The 22,194-nt window shown below is 44.3% G+C and overlaps 1 protein-coding gene across 2 annotated transcripts in view; it reads right to left on the minus strand.

The window, feature by feature from the left end:
* Positions 1-507: 507 nt before the first annotated feature.
* Positions 508-22,194, minus strand: part of RHOH (ras homolog family member H) — a 44,350-nt gene continuing 22,663 nt past the window's right edge. For both annotated transcript variants that reach the window (XM_045183026.2, XM_045183025.2), the window contains 2 exons: positions 2,231-2,350; positions 508-1,926 (listed from right to left, as the gene is read on the minus strand). In XM_045183026.2, coding sequence (XP_045038961.1) covers positions 1,154-1,729 — 576 coding nt within the window. In that variant the 5' untranslated portion in view covers positions 1,730-1,926; positions 2,231-2,350 and the 3' untranslated portion in view covers positions 508-1,153. The remainder of the gene's footprint in view (positions 1,927-2,230; positions 2,351-22,194) is intronic.

Consider the following 22,194-nt stretch of genomic DNA (forward strand, 5'->3'; position numbering starts at 1 on the left):
GTGCTTGGACCTTGTGATTGCCTTTTTACACAGGTGTTTCATATTCATGAGATAGTAAAAGCTATAAATTCTACCTTATTTCCCTCACACACACATATGTACATAGACACCTTACTAATTATTCTGATAAGACCCTATAATTAATAACTTAGGTTGCCCTGCCAGCTTAGTTAAGAGCTCAAACAACAAATTCTCCTGATTATCGTCATGCAGAACGTTGAGCGGGCCTCATTCACAAGGCCTGCAACCGGAGCGGCGCCAGGGCCGGAAATCCCAGGCAAAGCGCAGTGGCTCCCCAAAGGAAAGAGAGATTTTTAAATTCTGGTCCAAGCTCTGTGGCTATTACTTGATACAATCTGATTCTCGGCCCGAAAGGTTTTCCTTCAATCTGTTTTGGTAAATAAAAGAGGAATACTTAGTGCATAATTGGAGTTCTTTGGGGGAAAGGTAGTATTGTAAATAAGAAATGTGTTTTTTTATAAGTACAGAAAAATAGACTGACAACCGTTTTTAAATCACTAGGCAGTATTAAAGTATCATGTTATCAAACATATTTTATATACAAATGAATAACAGCTGGGTGAAAAATTAATAGCAAGGATCAGTTGGTGGTCTTTTTAAAATTTGATTACCTAGTAAAATCTAGCAGGCCAGTGGCTTCGGCAAAATTAGTAGTCAAGTGAAAATAACACTACAAACACACGGCAGAATCCCATAAGACTGCTTCACACACACAGCAGTGTGTGTTTGGGAGTGTATAGGAGAAGACTTTCCGAGCATGAAAAGTAATTATATATAAGAGCTCTACATTTTGTTATCATTTAAATAAATTGTGTCTTTAAATATGGAATTCTTTGGAAAACTCACTTCATTGTCCAAAATTATAGAGACCATTTTAGCTTTTTAGATCGGAGATAGAATATTCATTCCAGCTGCCCAAGGGATCTTCCGGCTGGACTGGACAAGGAGTTCATTTCAGAGTGCACTCAGTAAAATCATCCAGGGGCCAAGTCCCATCAGCAGCTATATCCGAAAGGAAACGCTGCTCAGGATGTACCCCAAAGAGCATCAACCCTTGCTGGTTTGCCTGCTTTCCCTGCCCCTGTTAGTCTTTGAGGTGAGTACATGAGTGCTGGTTGAAGTCCCCTGGAGGTTAGAGGATCTTGCACTCATTGATGGAGAAGAGCTTCCTTCTGTTGCGTCTCCTGGCTTGGTTGACAGCAGTTCGGACAGCACACTCGAACACCTGCTGCACCCCCCGATTGCTAAGGGCTGAGCACTCCAGGTAGCCCTTTGCTCTCACCTCCTGGGCCAGTCTCTTCCCGTCCATGGCACTGATGCAGGAGGCCCTGTGGGGCCCCACCTCCCTCTGGTCAGTCTGGGTGGCCACCACCAGCACGGGGGTACAGGGCAGGTAGCTCCTGATTTCACCAATCCACTTGTTCTTCAGGTTCAGGAAAGAGTTGTGGTTGGCCACGGAGTAACACATCAGTATCACGTCGGCCTGCTGGTAGGACAGGGGACGGATGCTTTTGAAGGCGTCATTGCCAGCTGTGTCCCAGAGGCCCAGGCTGATCTGGATGCCATCCATGAAGACATCCACACCCGTGTTCTCATACACCGTGGGCTTGTAGGCCTCTGGGAAGGTCTCTGAGGTGAAGCGCACCAACAGGGAGGTCTTCCCCACGGCACTGTCTCCCACCAGCACACACTTGATGGAACTCAGCATCTTCCCTGCCTGGATTCCTAGTCACAAGTTCAGAATCGTTGAACGGCTGAAGCAAACGCCATTCAACACAGGGAATGAAAACCAGAGGGGTTTGTGCTCTCAAGACCTCTGGCAGCAATTTGCAGGATGTTACCTCTCTCCGTCCATCCGAGAGAGACCTCGATCTACTTTGAAACGCTCCAAGGCCTGGTCTTCAACTGGAACAGAAAAAGAAGAGGGAAAACTGAGACTTTCTTTTTTCCTTTTCTGATGCCTGGGCACGTCCTCACTGGTGAGCTGACTGAACATGGGCCTACCGCAATGCGTCGGGCTGTCCTGCCCCGCTGGTCCAGCCCGCTGTTCCCCAGCAGGGAAAGCTTGGACCTGTTACCCCACAGCGCGTGTACCCACAACTCCACCCAGTCAAGAAGCAGAAGCTGATTTTTATCTCGAAAATCAGCCTAGTGATAAAAACACAAGCAACTGCTCTGATCACAACATGAAAAAGACCTCAATAGCAACCTGGTGTGTGAATGAGACGTTTCCAAACAGCTCTCTCTGGCTTCCGCTCCGAGAGGCGGGGAAGGCAGCTGGCAGCGCGCTCAGTCTTCAGTTTCTCGTGGATCCCAGCCACTTTGGGAACTGCGAGGGAGAGAGATGTAATGAGCCACCGACATTACATACACTTCTGTTTATCTATCGATTAATCAGCCAGTCCTTGGTTTCTATGGGAATTTGAGGTCGGAGAAAAGAAATTACAAGAACTGTAAAAATTTGCTGTTTTTTCCCTTGAGGTTTTTTCCCAAAAGTGGCTACCATTGTATCTGAAAGGGCGCTGTCCTTGGCATTTCTGCGTCAGAGACCAGACTCCATTACTTATACCACTACACGGCTTTGCACGTGAGGCACTTGAACTTCAAGCCTCGTTTTGCATATCTGCAAGATTATGATAAATTTAGGAGCCACTTCTCAGAGATGTTGTGAGGATTAAATTATTTCTTTCTTTCAACATTTTTGGAAGCTACCTATATATCAGGAGCTCTGCTAGGCCCCTGGTTAATCAAAATAACTTGCTTTAAATGTAACCACAGGCAGTGCCTGTCACTTAAACAGGACCGCATGAATATGACAGAATCCGAACTTCATGAAAGGGTCAAGAAAATTCTCATTCACTGTAGGTGAAAGAGCTCCAGACGATGAGATCAGCTATGGAGACAGTGTCCTGTTTGCCAGGGGACATCGTCACAAGGCCAACCCAGCCTCAGACAAAGAAAAGGGCTTTCAGACCAAAATCCAGAGTAAAAGTTACTGGTCCGATCTGGGCTTCAAAGCTCCCCGACTGGCGGTTTTCCTGACACGCCCCACAGAAAGAAAGCAAAGCAGACCTAGCGGTCTGCTTCAGATTTTAAAAATCTCTCCCTTAAATCCGGGCCTTCATCCCAAGACACTTTTACCCTTGTCAACCCACAGTGTCTGTTTGTTTAATTAGATATAATTAATTATATCTAAGTAGTCTTTTCAAACGAACTAATCAAATAAATAATTTATATGATGTTCACGTATTCATTTTTTTTAATCACATGAGAGCTGGGTGTCTTTAGCCAAGTTACTTAACCTCTCTGAGTCGTGGTTGTTTAAAAAAAAAAATGAAAACAGGAAAAGGACCTTTATCTTCCAACTGCTGTGAGGTCTCAGCGTGTGGAGAGTCTGGCTCGGCACAGAACCTGGTACGTGGGACCTACAGTGAGCTGCTGTGTCGCCTGCTTCCACTACTGCTTATTTAAAACAGCAGATACTGAGCGTCCATAGTGCAGGGGCTGGGGCGTCAAATGTTCAGCGGGATTCTGTCTGAAGACTCAGTGGGTCACTCTGATGCATGTGTTCCTAGACATCTCTTTGTCACCAGACCTCTGAGCAAGGCCTTCCTGGGGCCTCCAAGCTGTCTCAGACCTCAGGTTCTTAGACTTCCAGGTAACTTAAACCTGAACATACATTTATAATGACCTTATTACTTAGCTCAAAGCTAAGACCTCTTAAGACATGTTTAAGCTTTATTTTGACCCCAATGTAGCAGAACCAGAACTCGGAAAAGTGTATATGTGTCAGGCTTTTGCTTATTAAATAAAATCTTTCCAATAGATTGAGAAAAGCCAAATTTCCTGACTAAATATCTGCAAAAAGAAGTCGATGAGACAAAATTGTTCAGAGCAGGGTCTCCAAAGCCAGATAGATCTGATCTGGAGTCCGGGCTGCCTGAACATCCACCTGTGTGACCACCTTAGAAGACTTTGCTAACCTCCCTAAGCCTCAGTTTCCTCCTCCGTAAAGTCAACGTGAATGCCTCCATCACCGGCTCATTGAGAGGATTAAGTGTGCTTAGATGTATAAAATCCTTAGCACAGCGCATACTATAAACACACTATTTGTATATAGTCAACACATAGCAAACACACAAGTAGTCCTTATTATTAATACCACTGTTTGATAACAATTACTAAATATAATGATAAACAATTAATGATAAGTGGGGAATTTGAAGTAGCACTAAAGAGGATTTTTCCTGCAAAGGACACTGCGTATCTTATACCCAGTTATGACTATAAAAAGGGGGGGGGAGATTTACTCTTGTAGCCTAAAAATATACATGCAATGTGACAAAGAAATTCTGCCCGAGCCTTGCCTTCCAGAATGCTCCAGAAAGTCAGACTGGAGAAAAAGGCTCTGTTCAACCAAGTGACTGTCATTCTCCAGCCCACTCTGGCATTCGGAGGCACCTCAAGTCAGCTCTCCGGGCCTCAGTTTCCCAAACAGCAGGGTGGTTCAATAAGATTAACCTTCTTTGTGGTTCTATTAAAACTGAAGCCAGCCCTGGCCAGTGTGGCTCAGTTGGTTGGGAGTCACCCTGCAAAGCAAAAGGTCACCAGTTCGATTACCCTCAGGGCTTAGGCCTGGGTTTCGGATTCGGTCCCTGATCAGGGCGTGTGCGAGAGGCAGTGGAGTAATGAGCCGTTTCTCTCACACTTCGATGTTTCTCACCCGCTCTTTCTCCCTCCCTTCCCCTTTCTCTAAAAATAAATAAATGAATGAATTCTTTTTAAAAAAAAAAAAACTGAGGCCAAAGGAGAAGCCTTTATTGCCTGTCACAGTGACTACAAAAACATAAACCTCTGCCTTACTTCGTGTCAGTAAGGACGCATGATAGACTCTGATGATATGCGCAGCCTTCAGCAGATGGCTAAATATGGAGCGGGGAGAGGAGGCAGGGGAGGGGCTCTGGCCCAGGTCAGAGCAATACCCTATATAGACATGACAGATCATCTGTACACGGCGTGCCTCATGTGCCCAGGAGGGAGCCACTATGGGTCACGTCGTCAGTGTGGAAGGCTGGTGAGCTTCCTTTCAGTGGAATCTCTCCTAACAGGAGAAATCTTCCCTAAAATGGTTACAAGGTGAAAAATAGAAGTGGGTTTTCAGTGGCATTTCACAAGTGACTAACTGACAGGGGTTCCTCAATTATATGTCTCTCGTTAACAGAGAGTGACTTCAGATAGTGACATGAATGACCACTGAGTGACCCTTGTAGGATTCAAAGCAGACTGGAATTAAGGAACCTTCCATCTCAGAACCTCTCATGTCTCCATACTTGTTTCTCTTCCCTCCCTCCTCTTTTCACCGTTCTCACAGAAAGGATGCCTTCAACAGGCCCCCACGGGCACACACACATAGGATGGGAAGGAAGCTGCGTCTTGCAAAGGCAAAGGTGTCGGGTGCTTCTGTCCACTACAGAGAAACGACACAGGCAGAAGGAAGAGAGGGCTTACGGATGAGCATCATGGTCCATTTCACCTTCTGGTGAGCTGAGGGCTGTCCTGTAGGAGATCCTGGTCCCACTTCAGCCTCAGTTCTCATCCGACTCACAAATGCCTGCTCTTCCTTCAGACACACGCTGTGCTCCTCTATTTGCCTGGAAAGACCTGCCCTTCACTCACCCCCCTGCTCTCACCTCTTCTTGAAAATCTTATTTGACCCCCTGACCCACTGGTAGACCAGGTGCCCCTCTGCGTTGCCATACATCACACTGAAATGGTGGGTCCTCTGGTGTTTACCCCTCATCGGTGGAACAGGAACAAGATCAGCCCTACCTTCCTCACAGGGCGCTTTAAGGTTCAGGTGGAAATAATAACAATATGGCAATAATTTATGCTTGGGCTTTTGTAAGACTTTGTACATTTGGAAATACTCTCTTGTTTGTTTTGTAAGAAAGCCCCATCAGAACAATAGAGCACAATATAAAACATAGCTGAAATTATGACTATTATTAATTAATCATTATTATTGCGAGTTTTAGGTTATCTGGACTTTATAAGGTAATTCAAAATGCTTGTGGGATCCTCAGCTGTTTTCTTTTTCAAAAATACAAACTCATGTATTGTTCCCACGTACACAAATCAATTCCAAATGGATCAAAGGTCTAAGTATAAGATCTGAAACAATGAATTACTATTTGTATATAGTCAACATGTAGCAAACACATAATAAATAGCAAACACACAAAAAGAAGAAAATATAGGTACTAAACATATGGACCTTGGTCTTCGAGACTATTTTACGAATTTGACCCCAAAGGCAAGAGAAGTAAAAGCAAAAATAAATGAGAACAGAACCACATCAAACTAAAAAGCTTCTGCACAGCAAACAGAATCACCAACAAAAAAAAAAGACAACCAACCAAATAGGAGAAGACATTTGCAAACAACAGCTCCAACAAGGGATTAATATCCAAAATATATAAAAAACTCATACAACTCAACACCAAGAAAACAAACAATCCAATTAAAAAATGGGCAGAGGACCTGAACAGACACTTCTCCCAAGACGACATACAAATGGCCAACAGATACATGAAAAGATGCTCAACTTCACTAGCTATGAGGGAAATGCAGATCAAGCCCACAGTGAGATGCCCCCTCACACCTGTCAGAATGGCTGTGGTCAACAGGACAAGCAGGCACAACTGTTGAGGAGGCTGTGGAGAGAAAGGGACCCTCATTCACAGCTGGTGGGAATGTAAACTGACACAACCACTATGGAAATGGGGGCTCCTCAAAAAGTTAAGAATAGGGTTATAATATAACCCAGCAGTCCCTCTCCTGGGCACCTACCTGAAACAGTTGAAAACATGTATTCCCAAAGACATATGCACCCCTATGTTCATTGCAGCGTTATTCACGGTGGCCAAGACACGGAAACAACCAAAGTGTCCTTCGAAAAGTGACTGGATAAAGATGTGGTACATGTATACAATGGAATACTAACTACTCAGCCATAAGATGAAACACTGCCATTTGTGACAATATGGATGGACCTTGAAAATATTATGCTAAGTGAAATAAGTGAGTCAGAAAAAGCCAAGAGCCGTATGATTTCACTCATATGTGGGATATAAAACTGAAACTCATAGACACAGACAACAGTATGGTGGTTGCCAGAGGAAAAGGGGGTGGGGGGGGGCAGTAAAGGGTAGAGGGGGCCAAACATATGGTGACAGAGGATGATCTGACTTTGGGTGGTGGGCACACAGTGCCATATACCATGGAATTGTACCCTTGAAACCTATATAAACTTATTAGCCAATGTTACCCCACCTAGATGCATGCTCCTGAAAAGAGCTTCGGGCAAGGGACCTGCGCTGGCAGCAGTCAATTCATTCATTAAGGAAATAGGTCCTGTCATAAATCTAACACATTTAGATGACTAGGAAATCATCATGCTCCTCAGCAGCTCATCTGCCGCCCAGGGCCCCCCTCCCTCCGTGACCCCGCCAGGGCCTGGCAGGAGCCCCACGGCCAGCACAGGCCTTGCTGGGGGTGGGTGAACCACGGAGAGCTCCCCATTGGGCAGGGGATCTGGGTGCTTCATTTTGTTCCTTTTTCTTGCCAGGAAAGAGAATCAATTAAAAATCCTTCCGCAACTTAATATTGAAAAAAGCATAACTATTTCTAAATTTTATCTTACTCAATGGTCATCCTTTAATAAATATACACTTGAATATATCTTTAAACATATTTTTAGATTTTAAAAAATTTCATTTTCAACATAGTCTGCACACTTGCCAGGTTTTAGACAGATAGCTCTCCATTGTTTCAATAATTCATAATTGCACAGCCACTCCCCACTGCTAGCAGAGTCTCTGAGCTAGTTCCAGTGTTTCATCATAATTAACAACTGTGCCATTTTATACACACACACACCATGTATGTGGACAAATATGTATATGGTTTGTGTGTGATATTATATATATATATGTTGTGTATATATTTTATATGTGTGTGATATTTATATATATATTACTTGTATGTGGACAATTTTCTTGGGGAACAAATGTGGTGTTACTGGGCCAATGGGCCATTTTGTGACTTTTATTTACATTATTGGGCATCTTCCAGGGACTGTATCAAGTACTTTGTATGCATTATTCATTCATTGTTTTATTCATTTTAAAAAAGCGTTTGTTGAGGGCTTTCCATGAGGCAGGCACAGTAATGACAGATCCTGAGGCCCAGTCGTGAAGGGGGTTAGAGGCTGCCCTCGAGGAGATTACTGAGATTATCGATTCACAGCTACAGAGACTTCCGGAGGTGAGCGTCCCGCCTGCAGTCACACGGGGAGGAAAGGGCAAAGGCAAAGTTGGCCTTAACCAGAGTCTGACTCCAAAGCTGCAGCAGCTCCCCGTGTCGCCCACACGCCGTAATCCCCCTGCATCTCGGGTAAAGCCATGCTTCCTATGCAAACTCAGTTTCCAGACACTCTTTTAAGCCACCCCTTCCAAACAGGTCCCTCCTCCTCCCACAGATAAACCTGTTCTCAATGTGCTACCAGAAATGTGCTGCTTCTTGGTCCGGAAGTTGTTCCACTGGTGTGTTTAGTGTGAGAACTCACCAAGCTGTAGACCCACGATGTGTTCGCTTTTCTGTATATACATCACACATCAGTAAAAGTATTTTAAAAAACAAGGCTACTGTCTTTGCAGTGAACATCTTCTCAAGTATTATTTTATCTTGTTTCCTCTTACCAAAGTTCATTTCACTAATTCTCCATTAATTCCCCACAGTGCGTTTGTAACCGCTACAAATAACGATTAAGTTCCCCCTCAAAATCACAAAAGGAAATCACTTTCAAATCAGTTTCTTTTTATACACAGATCATCTCAGTTCCAAATAGTTTTGTTCTAAAAGTTTGCTTGCAAGATGCTGGTTTGCAACTTTTAACACGTGTTCTCCAGAGTCAAAAATCTAAACAACACTGAGCAACATTGACAGTCCTAAGCCTAAAGCCTATTTGGCCCCATCATAGATAAATTAACAGGGAACATTATCAAACCCTGAGGCCTTCTATTATCTTGGCACCCTAGTCCCCGAAACCCCTCTGAGCCATGAGCCCTGCACCTCCCACCCCCAGGCCAAGCAGGCACTGTGGCACTCTTCCCTTCCTCTGTTCCAGCCACCCGGCCCTGACTGGTCCCTCTCATTATTGGGGTCCCAGGAGCACAATAATGACTGTGGTCACAGATGTAGAGCTCTCAGCTTGGTCCAAGTACAGAGTCAAAAACAAGGACGGCCAGTCAGCCAACTAGACACTGAACCAGGTACCACCAGCACCTCATCTCAAAACTAAGCTGATGGGGAAAATGCAGTTACCACAACTTCTGTCGAAGTAACGGAAGGAATATTCTGAAAAAATGACTGGAGTCAAGGGTTCAGCCCCCACGGGGCATGCTCCAAAAAGGTCACGCAGTCTCTGAACTTCTTTCTAAGGAATGTCCATTTTACTTGCCAAGGGACTCATTTTCTCAGTTGGCTATGCATATTTGGGGCCCCGGCTGAGTTGTTTGAGGAAAGAGAGAGCAAAGAGGCATACAGACGCCTATCTAACCGCTCTCCGATCTAATGACGCTGTGAGGCACGGCTGCCAAACTATGGCTCACCCACAGCCAAACCCTCCATCTGTTTCTGTGCGGCCCACCAATTCAAAATGGTCTTTATTTTCTTAATGGTTGAAAAAAATCAAAAGAACAATATTTTGTGACATGTGAACATTATATGAAACTCAGATTTCAGTGTCTATAAAATAGCATTTTTTTGGAACACAGCCATGCACTTCCATGTATGTATTGTCTAAGGCTGCTTTCTTGCTACAACTCAAAGTTGCTACAGAGACTTTATAGCCCACAAAGCCTAAAATATTTACTATCTGACCCTTTCCAGAAAAAGTTTGGCAACTCCAGCTGTCTAAAGAGAGGCAATTCAGAGTACGAAGGAGAACACAGACTCTAGGGTCAGGCAGTTTGGGTTTGGCTCCAGTGCCTGTGACTCACTGTGCGAGGTGGGCAAATTGCTTAACCTCTCTGAGCTTCAGTCCTTTGTCAACAGAGGCAGTATAGCATAGTGACTGAGATCATGGACTCCCCCGAGCTCCACTAACGACTGGCTGTGTAATCTCATGAAAGTTACTAAATCTCAGCTTTTTCAACTGTAAAAAAGGAATAGTGGTAGCACCTATTGTGCAAGTGTGTTGTGCAGGATTAGATGGGTTAGTGTGTGTAAAGCACAGGGAATGGTGCCTGGCACAGACTTGAGTGCTAGAGAAGTATCTACGGTATAATTACTTTCACTAACCTTCCTTGGTTCTCCTTGCCCCAATTCTGCAGAATTGGCTCTTTGCAAAAGAGCAAAAAGTCATAATGAAAACTTAAAAGAAAAGAAACCCAGGAGTGAAAATGTATCACACACTCAAAACCAGATCACAAATCAAAGTAACTCTGAGAGTGAGAAAGGACCTCTGCCCTGCGGGTCTGTCCTGTCTGACAAGGTGAGGGGCCGTGGGGAGTGCCTGCTGTAGGATTTCATGTTTTCTCCTGGGGCTTCAAGTCACTCCCTGTCTCATCTTTACTCACTGTGAAAATCTGCACTCTGCCTGGTGTCTGGGTGGACCTCCACCACACCCAGGGTCCCTCCTACCCCCCCACCAAAGCCAGAATTGCCTCCACTGTACTATCGTCATTCAACACACACATTCAAGCCACCGGAGCAAAGCAGCATTCCCTCTCTCAGTGCCGATCCAGTCAGATGGAAGATGGTCCCCCAGCTCCGGCTAATCTCTCCTCATTTTCTCTGGACCATTTCTATACACCCTTTTTTTTCCTGATTATATAAGTAATACATACACACCATAGAACATTTCAAAAACACTGAACCATGGAAAGGACCTTAAAGAAAAAACCAACTACTACCGAAAACCAAAAGCTGTAAGACATTAGGGGGTCTCTTTCCCTGTTTCTTTTTCTCAGTATGCCATTTTTTCTCAAAGCTAATACCATACTTTATACATAGTTTGGCATCTTGTTTTTTATTTAATATTTACCTCATAAATATTTTCTATATCATTAAGATCCTTCAAATATAATTTTAATGACTGAATAATATCTCCTTATATGAATGTAGCATGATTTATTTAACCAATTGCTTATTGTTGGACATTTAAATTGTTTCTAATTTTTACCATAATATCACTAAGTGGATATTTTAAAAATAAATGTGTATAAATATATGGTTATTTCTTCAGTGTAAATAAATGTTGGTGAAATTACTAGAACAAAAGAGATGAAAAAGTTGGACCAATTCATATTTCATAAGCAGTGTACAAGAGTATTCATTTCATCATCCTACCAACTACCACTGGGTGTAATATTTGCCAGCTGGATCTGTTTTCACTTGCATCTCACTACTGAGTAGTGAGAATTAAAATTCATCTTATTATTGACCACTTGCATTTTTTCTCTTGTAAGTCATCTGTTCTATCTATTTTTCTAGCAAGGTGATCATCATTTTTTAATGATTTTTAAAAATGTTTTTATTTAATTTATTTTTTATTTGCTAACAAGAGTATGTTTAATGTTGGAATATCAATGGTAACTTTACATGCGGTGTTCTTGCACATACCCCATGGTTCTTAATGAAAGTAGCATACATTTATACATTTTATTATAAGAAAAATAAGGACAAAAATGCAAACTCAGGAGATAAAAATGCTATCAATATTGCAACATTAATGAAAAGTAACAAGTGTCAAATGTACAAAAAATGCAGATGGAATTGCAAATTTCCTTGAAGAATCTATTTCTCCTTAACTTGTATTTTAGTTGAGGATATCATCAATAAAAAATAATTTCTTTAACATATTTTTTGACCAATAATTATTTGAAGATGCTCGACAATTGATCTGGGTTGACCTCACCTGACCCAACACTGCACTCATTGTTTGCCCATTCTTTTTATTTATTTATTTATAAAGATTTTATTTATTTATTTTTAGAGAGGGGGAAGGGAGCGAGAAAGAGAGGGAGAGAAACATCAATGTGTGGTTGCCTCTCATGTGGCCCCCACTGGGGACCTGGACTGCAACCCAGGCATGTGCCCTGACTGGGAATCGAACCAGCGACCCTTTGCTTCGAAGCCTGTGCTCCATCCATAGAGCTACACCAGCCAGGGCTGTTCGCCCATTCTGAGCAAGGCACTGTCAATGTTATTCATTCTTTTTTTAAATATTAAAATTTCATCTGTTACAACTACTCTGTTATCTCATGAAGTGGTTTTTTTGTTTGTTTGTTTGTTTTAGCAGACTAAGCCGTCTGCTATGATCTGAATGTTTTCATGTCCCTGAAATTCTTCTGTTGAAGAAATCTAACCCCAAGGGCCTTTGGGAGGTGACCAGATTTGAGCTGGGAGGTGGGAGGGGATAACGGGAGGGGAAAAAGGGGGAAGGGTTTTCAGGAACATCTATAAAGGACACATGGACAAAACCAAAGAGGGGTAGGATCCAGGGTGGGAGGTGGGGATGGCTGGGGTGGGAGGGAGTAGTGGGGGGAAATTGGAGACGACTGTACTTGAACAACAATATAAATAAATAAAAAAATAAAGTCTTTTTAAAGATTAAGGATATTAATCCTTTCTTGGCTAAATAAATATGTTGCAAATTTTTATAGATGTAGTTTGTATTCTGGGAATTCCCCAAATTCCTGGCACTCCCCCATCCTTGAGAACCCCCAAACAGAATGTGAAACAGCATGCGCCCAGGGCATGGAAAGAAACTACACGAATAGATGCCTGAAAGGTCATCTAGTTCAACCCACTCACTTCCCCCACGAGGGAGAAGTGGTTTGGCTTCTGGGGGCTGACAGGAGGCTCGGCTGAGTCAGCACTCTTTCCATCTACTCAGGATTTTTTCAAACCCTGTATATTACGTCTACATTTTATATCCCATACTTCATTTCCTTAACACGTTACATACAAAGCCCATATAGGTGGCTTAGATACATATCCCAGATTGGTGACTTTTTACTCAAAAGATAGCTTCCAGTTTTAATGTAAAAATACTTTCCCAACAGATGTTCTCTTTTTCATGACCTTCCTTTGAGAGAGAGCTCACCTCTCTTCAGGGGCAATGATTAAGCCTTCTAGCATTCTCCAGAGTTAAGATACACGCTTAACTTAGAAATTGCTCAAGCAGTAGAAGTCAAGGTATTTTGTTGTAGATATTTAGCACAGAGCACCGAATAGAGTGAGGTGATTTGGTTTCAGTTTCAACGTATAAAACTGTCGATATTCCATCGTTTGCAAAGAGCCCAGGTTGTGGTGTTGGGGTCTCAGTTAGATTCTCATCTCCTTTGCTGATTAGCGGTGTAACTTTGAGCAAGTCACATAATCGGAACTGCAAAATGGATAATGACATATAGTTTGTAGGGTTTGTACGGCGATCAAAAAGAAACTATCCCCCACGCCTGGCAGAACGTCTGACCCCTAGTAGATAAGGACAACAACAAACATGCACCGGCACTCACCATTGGCTAGACACTGAAGTTCTTGTGCCCGCTAGCTCAGTAACCGTTACAGCAACACTACGTGGTCAGCATCATCACTTCCTGTTTTACAGCAGAGAAAACTAAGGTGCAGAGAACTAAAGAGACTTGCTCAAGATGACAGCTAGTGAGGACAGTGGCCGGGGTTTGACCCCAGGAACCAGGCCTCCAAGCCCAACGGTAAAGCTGTCTGCACCTCCCCTCCCACTGGCTCATTTGGGGGAAGCCTACCTGCCTTTGCAGCCTTGATGAAACTGAGCCACCTGCTATGATCTGAATGTTTGCATGTCCCTGAAATTCTTATGTTGAAACCTAACCCCAAGGAGCCTTTGGGAGGAGACTAGGTCTGAGTGTGAAGCCCTCATGAATGAAGTTAGTGCTCTTATAAGAGACCCCAAAGATCCCCTAGCACCTTGCACATGAAGACACAGTGAAAATGCACCATCTGTGACTCAGAAGTCGAGTCCTCACTACACATCAAATTTACACGGGCCATCATCTTGTATTTCCCAGCCTCCAGGACTGTGAGAAACAAATTTCTATTGTTTCTAAGTCACCTATGACTGTGAAATAGTCCATGACATTTTGTTATAGAAGCCCAAACAGATGAAGACTCAATCCCAAAGTAAAGGCTGGAAATGGAAAGACATTTTTCAGCTGGTGGGTGATTTCTTCCTTACTCCAAGCCTGGTTTCTAACATTTGAGGACACCTCCCTTAAGCAGACACCCTCACACGTCCTTGGTAGATGTGCAAAGCGTGCAAAGGTGCACTTGGACAGAACCCTTAGTGTATTTGTCACCCAGGGCAAAATTCCAATTTTAAAAGCATTTTTCCAATGCAGTAAAATATTTCATGTATGAACGAAAACTTGCATTTATCAATCAAAATATTATACTCTGCAGTTTGCCGTCTGCTTCGATCCAATTCCCTGTTTTCAATCCAAACACAAAAGGTCACACAGAATAACAGAACTGAAGTAAAGCAAGTTCTATTCTGTAGTCTCTATAATCACTATGCTGTTATTCTTTATTTCTAATCTGCTGTGTAAACTCAGAATACGTTCCAGGGCCACAAAGGCGGGGATTGCAATCTGCCCCCGAAGTCACCACTAAGAATTTGCTCTGAATTTATCACTGCCAGCACATGGCGATGCTAAAAACAGACCCATATTGGTCTTATTACTGGCTTTAAATTCTTGCCAGAGAATGTCCTCCCTTACTGCCTACCCCAGGGTGGACCCCTTCTACCACCCTGCCCTGGATATGCCCTTTCCAGCAGCTATTACAATTTTTAAAGCATCTATCTTTTAACCAGCAATTTCAATTCTTTAAGCACACTGGCCTGTCATACCTACACAAGCAGTCAAGACACATGTGCAAGAATTTCCATGGCCGCATTATTCACAACAGCAGAAAAAGAACTGGGGATAACTGAAAGGCCCATCAAGAGGCAGGGGTTACGTTGATTCTGCCGTGTCCATCTGGCAGAGCCAACACGGCACTAAAAACAGTGAAGGCAGCCTGTAGGCATTGAGCAGGAAGGGTGCCCATGACAAATTAGCAAATGAAAAAAAGCAAGCTACTGAGCAATTTGGTAAAGGGCCCCATCTGTGCCGAGGTGCAGTGTCTCTGCAATGGCGGGCAAAGCCAGGCTCGCCGTGGACTCTTGGCTCATTTTCTATGTGTCCCTGTGCCAACAGAACTGTGCTGGGGGCAGCAGGTACTCCCTAAGTTGTCTCAGGGAGAGAAAGAACAAAGAGGAATAGCCTAAGGACACAAGGGTGTACACCCTTTCTTAGGTTTTTTAAATCCCCTCTTGGAATTCATGTACTTTCTAGATGGATTACATCACAGTTATAATGAAGCAGGGTGCAGCCAAGAGGAGGGCCCCAAGAAGGGATTTGTAATGGGGTCCAGGACTCAGGGGGTCCAGGAAATATTAGAAAAATGTATATAGGATGTCCTCATCCCCACAGGCCTGAGCCAAGGGGGATGGGACACATGGAACAGGGCCATTCAGAGCTGTTTTGGGTAGCAAGAGCTTTGCAGCTAACCCCTGGCACAGTCATTTAACATATCTATAACCTTTAACTGGTTTCATGGATGTGTTAAGTAGCTGTGGCCATGCTTTGAGCCAGGGGGATGGGACCAAATTCCACCCAGGATGGGACTGGGAAGTAACTCCCCCTGGTTACAGGGCCTGCGTGAGAGCGTGGAGATGATTGGCTCCATGCCATGGGGCCACACCTGCCCAGACTTACTATGGCAGCCCAGTAAAGCTGGAAGAATACAGGGATGCTGGCAGGTGTAGCTGACTGTAGGAGGAGTCAGAAATGGGGCTGCAAAGGAAGATGGGCACTGGGATTTAAAACCTAGGCCCGGCAGCCATAGGGAGGAGAGACCACGCGGCTCCAAAGAAAATAGAGGAGAGACCACGCGGCTCCAAAGTAGTAGGGAGGACCAAAAGGTTTTGGGGAAGGAAAGAGGAGACCACACGGCTCCAAAGTAAATGGGGAAGAGACCATGCGGCTCTGAAGGAAGGAGTGAACCACGAGGCTCTGAAGCAAGTAGATAGATAGAGGTCCATGTGGTTCTGAAATGGGAAAAGGACCACGCGGTTCTCAAGGAGAGTAAAGAGGACCACGAGGTTTTGGAGTGCTTCTTCTTGCCACGCGGCTTAGGCAGCAGGAGAGACTTTGCAGCCATAGAGAAAGGGGAGAAAGGACTCTTGCTGCTGGGCCATGAGAAGGTGCCGCATGGCTTTGGATTAACTGGAGATTGCAGCAGCCACACAGCTGATGGTGCCGGGAGCCTGAACCACGGACTTCTACTTCTTTTCCTGAGACACGGTACCCCGGACTGGGCACAGGGAGAGGGAAGGACTGTGCATCTGTGGGTGTTCTAGAGGACTTTAGTATCTTATTGAAGACATTAGGTCATTATTCTAAGTTTGTGTAACTTTTAAATAAACAATTCCTTTCCTTTTCACCAGTCTCTGGCATTGAGAGACGTCTTTCCTCTGGCGGCGGGCATTGCGAACCTAGCAGGTGGGCGTGGGGGGAAGGAACCTCCAGAGACAGAAAGGCGGAATCCTTTCTGTAATAATTTATCGTGAACCACCCCCCCTCTGCTCTGTAACAATAATACACAGCAGTGAGATTAAATATCTCCTTTCATGCTCAACTTCTGATCAAGGACTTCCGGAAACCGGGGAAAATGAGTTTGTAATGACCGAGACTACCGGATACTCCTGAGCAAATCCTTTCTTTTTTAACTGTTTAATTCATTGCTTACGAATATGTAATGTTCCATTAAGTTCCAAATTCATAGAAGTCTGAAAAAAATGTCAGGATATCTGCTTTTAATTGGCTTTAAGCTATACTTACTTTTAAAGAAACTAATGGGGACAGAAGATAATTTAAAAAGTTAATATAGTTTAGGCTAGGCCTAGAGGTTTAAAAACTTTTTTTTTCTTACTTAGTTAATAATGTCTCTGAACCTGACTTTTTTTTCTCTATCAGAAGAAATTATTTCATGGGGAGAGGTAATGCACGGCCACACCAAGGCAGAAGGCATGGCTATACTTCACCATAATAAGGCTTCATCTAGCTGGGACCTTAGAGAATAAAATCCTAAATTAAAGAAAAAAGAAGCAACATTCTGCTTACAAATGACCTCCCATTCAGCTTCATTCCCACCCCCAAATTAAAATTTCAATGGACAAGCGCTATAATAAAGGCAGATGCAAAATGCCAAGAGAACACTGAGGACAGGGTGCTTACATCTTTTGAGAGGGGCGGGGAGGAGGAGAGTGACACTCGAAAGGGGTCTTGGAGGAGGGAAAGGAAATAGGAGTGGTGGGCCGGATTCAGACAGAGGAGGTGGCTGGTGCCCAGGTGTACACGTGGCAAAGGTCTGTGAATTTGGAGGCTCGAGGGTTGGCTTTTGTGGCTATAAAGCACAGGCAGGAGATGACTTTGGGAAGAGACACTGGGGCCAATTTGTAAAAAGCCCTTTACTCCATGTTAAGTATAAAATGACCTCTGTCCAGGTGTCTTTTCTCATTGCCTTTCTCCTCTCCCCGTCCACACTTCACCTAACTGTTGCCGCAACCTCTCCAGACCATGGAATGTCCCCAAGCCCTCCCTGCCATTCCTGATTCAATGCCTTAAATGTGTTGTTCTCCTGTCCTGAAACATGATCTTCCCTCTCTGACTCTTCCTGCTACAGTTCTATGTGCCCCAGAGCCCAGCTCAAATGCCACCTCCTCCAAGAGGCCCTCCAGAAACTCCCAGCAAGTATTATTTTTCTCCCTTATTTGAGTTCACATGTGATCTTTAAATGTTTTTATGTTTACTTTGTTGGATAATTAATACACGCCTCCAGTAAAATTTACGTGTACAGAGTGAAACACATGTCCCCTTCCTATGCTGCTGCCCTCCAGGACCCCAGGCCATTTTCCCAGAGGCAACCATTGCGTTAGGTTTCTTGTGTATTTTCCCAAAGCTACGCACTGACGTGTATTCACATACACATGTGAATGATGCGTATGAGTAATATCATATATGCACACTTCTTTTTATATATACAATATAGCATATTGTGCTACATTCCCTGAGCATTAAGTGAGATGTTTTTCTCACTTAATAATGTATCATGAAGCTTTTTCCTCAGCTGCAGATTTTGAGTTGCCCGATTCTAACTTCCTTTAGTACAGGACTACGCAATTTTCTCCTCCATTATAGATAAATCTGAAAATACAAATATAATACTAAATACGAACGGAAAGTCAATATTGCATGTACAGGAAGCTTGCAGTGGACAGAGGCCTGGACTGAGGGTCAGGTTTGAATCCTAGCTCTTCCATGAACTGTGTAACTTTGCTAACCTATTTAGCCTCTCCAGACTTTGATGTTCTCATCTGTAAAATTAGACATTAAACTGGATTGGCTACAAGGCCCCTCCAGTGCTAATATTTCATGTTTCTATGAAAGCAGGGGTTTCACAAGCTGCTTTGAGAGCAGGTATTATTAACAAAGAGGGTGAGGGGCAGACAGCTCAAAGTTCCTGCCACAAGTGACCTTCTCCAACTCCCAGGCTTTTCCTCTTGCCTTGCCTTGCTTGCTCTCCCTTCTCTACCCCCCTCTGTGACCCAGGCGGTGCCTACTAAAAAGCCCTCAGCTTGGGCTCATCAGCCCAGCTGAACACAAGGGGCCCCCCAGCAGGTGTCTGTTTTCAAGACTGCGTTCCCTAGCAACCATCCTAGATTTACACAAGATAGAAACAGAATTTGGACCTCTACTCCTGGAAACATGTCCCAGTCCAATTTGGACTGTACTGGCATAATTTGTAACAGAGAGAACTGGTGCCTGGCAGAGTCTTCAGAGGCCGAATGGAGAAAACACAGCTCATTTACAGACCCGAGCAGCAGAACGACTAGAAGGCCAAGGTAGCCGAAGGGCACACAGGTGATTGTCCTTTAAGCCCCACAAAATCCCTCTGTTCTCTAAGGCATCCTCATGGCTTTTCGGGACAAAAATGCAACCATGGTCCACATCTCTCATTTGCCTCCCCAGTGCCCACACCACAGACAGTTCTCAGGCCTGGTGGAAGCATCTCCTACAACCTTCAAACAACTGAAAAAAAATCACTGACCAGATGTCCATGGAGGAATAAGTAGTACCGGTCCGCACGGAGGGCTGCAGAGTAACCATCCGCTCCTGGCAGAGTGACTTGCACCTCACCCTACATTACCCACCTCTCCCACCCGGAGTCTGATGTTCCCCCTTGACGTCAAGCTCGTGGCTCCTCCAGCACAGCTGGTATCAGCATGATTGAAACCAGTAGGCATGCACTTGCCCTCGTTTTATTTTTGCCTTCATTTGTCTCCACTTGTTAAATACAACTTGCCACACAGGATAAGTGTTCAAAGGAGGAAAAAAAAACACCTCCTTTATTATTGAGTTGGTTATCTTAGAAAATATTCAGTAATGTAGGGAAAAGTACATGACAACAAAGGTACATGAAAAAACCAAGTTCAAAACAGTATGTGCGATATGATCTTGATTTTCTATAAAAATAGAGTGAGGAGAAAGGAACTATATCAACATGTTAAACGTGTTTTTACTGGTGCAATTACATATTTTTCTCTTTTTTTGTGCTTATGTATGTTTTCCAAGTTTCCTTTATAGACATATACTGCTTTTATTAACAAAAAGAAGTTGTAAATAACTCACGATTATTTGTAAAAGGAAATATATGTCCTGCAGTTCCTTCCTGGGTAGAAATCACATCTGCTATTATCACCAGATAGTCACTTTCAAGAAAGGTGGCACAGGAGGCCAGGCTCCTGGGCCAGGCTCCACTCCTGACTAAGAAGTGACCCTGAACGGGCCCTGCCACAGTCACCTCCTCTGTCAGAGGCGGGCCTCTCTGGATCTGTAAGTCCCTCTCTTATTCAGTCATGCTCCACAGCAGGGCTCTTTCACACAGCACTCAAGAAAAAAAAAAAAATTAGAAAGAAGAAAACTGGAATAGTCCAGTGATTAGGATTGTGCTGAGAATTGTTCAGCAGGCTAGAAAAATTCCTGGGGAAACTAAGATCCTGAGATAAGAGGTTGCTCATGTAATACAGACGGGTGCCACTATTAGGAGTTGTGGGAACGTCTTTCCTCTTGTTGCTGAGCACCAGAGTGGTCAAGAACGTGCGAGGTTTCGCTGGCTCACTTCCCACGGTCTTGTGAGTGAGACTGGAATACAGGAAGTCCATTAGCCAGGGTTCTCTCTCCTCTGACAATGCCTGGGTAAACAGTGCAAACGCATGATTCTCAGCCTTGCTTGTTTCCTTCTTCCATGGGTGACCAGCCCTCTTCTTTCTCATCGGCACCACTTCATATAAATCCAGCTTCTCTGGAGATGCCTCTCTAGTCATCTGTGTGTACTAGACTACCCTAGTCCTGCCTTCGTGGTACAAGCCCACACAAAATTACTTTCAAGATACAATAGTAAGACTCCAAAAGGAACGACCCAGGACATCAGCACTAGCCAACCTTCTTAAGTCCATACTCCCACAGTGAACTGAAATGCACCAGAAAATAACCCCTTCACCTCACTCCATCATCCTCTAACCACCTGGGTCTTGTAACACTCCCGTAGGCCAGGCTGACACCCATTAGAAAGCTTCCATCTGCTTTGTCATCGCCAAAGTGCTTACCTGGTAAGATTAAATTTGAAAACCTCCCAGTGAACTCTTCAATGTTCCATTTCCCATGAGGCTTTACTAGCCTGGCCCAAGGGGTGTGTGTGTTTGTGTGTGTATTCAGGCACTAGAAAAGTGAGACCCACACTTGCTATTTTCTAAAATGAGGTCCCAGAAAACTTCACTGTCATAGAGTCAACTATCAGTGGGTGAACGATGTCCCCTCCTTTTGCACCTCTGGACACATAGTGAGATAAAGGGCTTCCTCGCTCTATCACATGAAAGTCTGTTATCTCGTCTTCTTCCTGCACTGATAGTCTCCTGACTGAATCACAGTGTCTTCTCAAGGATGAGTCATCATCCCTGCTACTTGTGCACAGAACTGAATGTTCTGGGCTCTGCATTTTGAGGAAGAACCGTAGCTCAAAATTTCATCAGACCCCCACAGCACAATTCTCGATCTGGGATAATCAAGAGGTCCAGCTCAGGACAACCCTGGCTGCAGGGAGATGGCCAATGAGGCAGCTCCCCAATCCATCAGCAGCAGCTATCATCCCTACTGCTAAGGGTCCCTGCCAGAAAGTCTGGCCCTCAGCCTTCCCAGCCAGCTGGCACAGCAAGCACCCAGCATGTTCCCACACCAGAAGGTGGCATCAGGGGTGATGGGAAGTCCCTTCCTCCCTGAACATCTCTCCCACCGTTGGAATAGCCCTTTGTCTAGAGGCTTGGGGCTTTGTTGAAATGCAAATGTCCCTGGAAGACCAAGCCCTCTTTACCAGTCCCACTTTATATGAATGTGCTTCCAGTTGCACTCTTTCCTTGAAGCCAGTGTTGATTGGCTTCACAGTGTTGATTGGAGGACGTTTCACCAAAAGCAAAAACTGTACAGAGAGAGGTGAGACATTGGAAGATATATTCTAATGGGCATTAATCCCATCCTCTGGGTCATTTGCATCTAAGTCTGGGCCCCTGCTAAAGTAGAAAGCAGTGGTGGCCTACAAGTTTCCTGTATTGTCTGTGGACTGATGATCTGAGGAGTCACTGATCTAACTTCTCAATAACATCATTCATGTGCTCGTTCCTTCGATATGTACTGCACTCTCTGTGTCTGGCCCGGGCACAACGTAAGCTGAGGAATGCTAATCCATCCCAAAGTCAAGCGTCCACTGACAGGACAAGCATCACCTATGTTTATAACGCTGATCATGGCTAAGGTGTTAAGGAAGCATTTAGTGTTCGTTCACTCCACTTGGTACCTGCCCCACAGTGCTGTGAAGTGCCATTAGCCCTGGGAAGTATCATTATTCACAACTCAAGATAAAGCCATGGAGGTTGGGGGGAGGGGGACTCTGCTGACCCCCAAATGTGATCAT

Source organism: Desmodus rotundus, chromosome 4, assembly GCF_022682495.2.
Source record: "Desmodus rotundus isolate HL8 chromosome 4, HLdesRot8A.1, whole genome shotgun sequence".
NCBI lineage: Eukaryota > Metazoa > Chordata > Mammalia > Chiroptera > Phyllostomidae > Desmodus > Desmodus rotundus.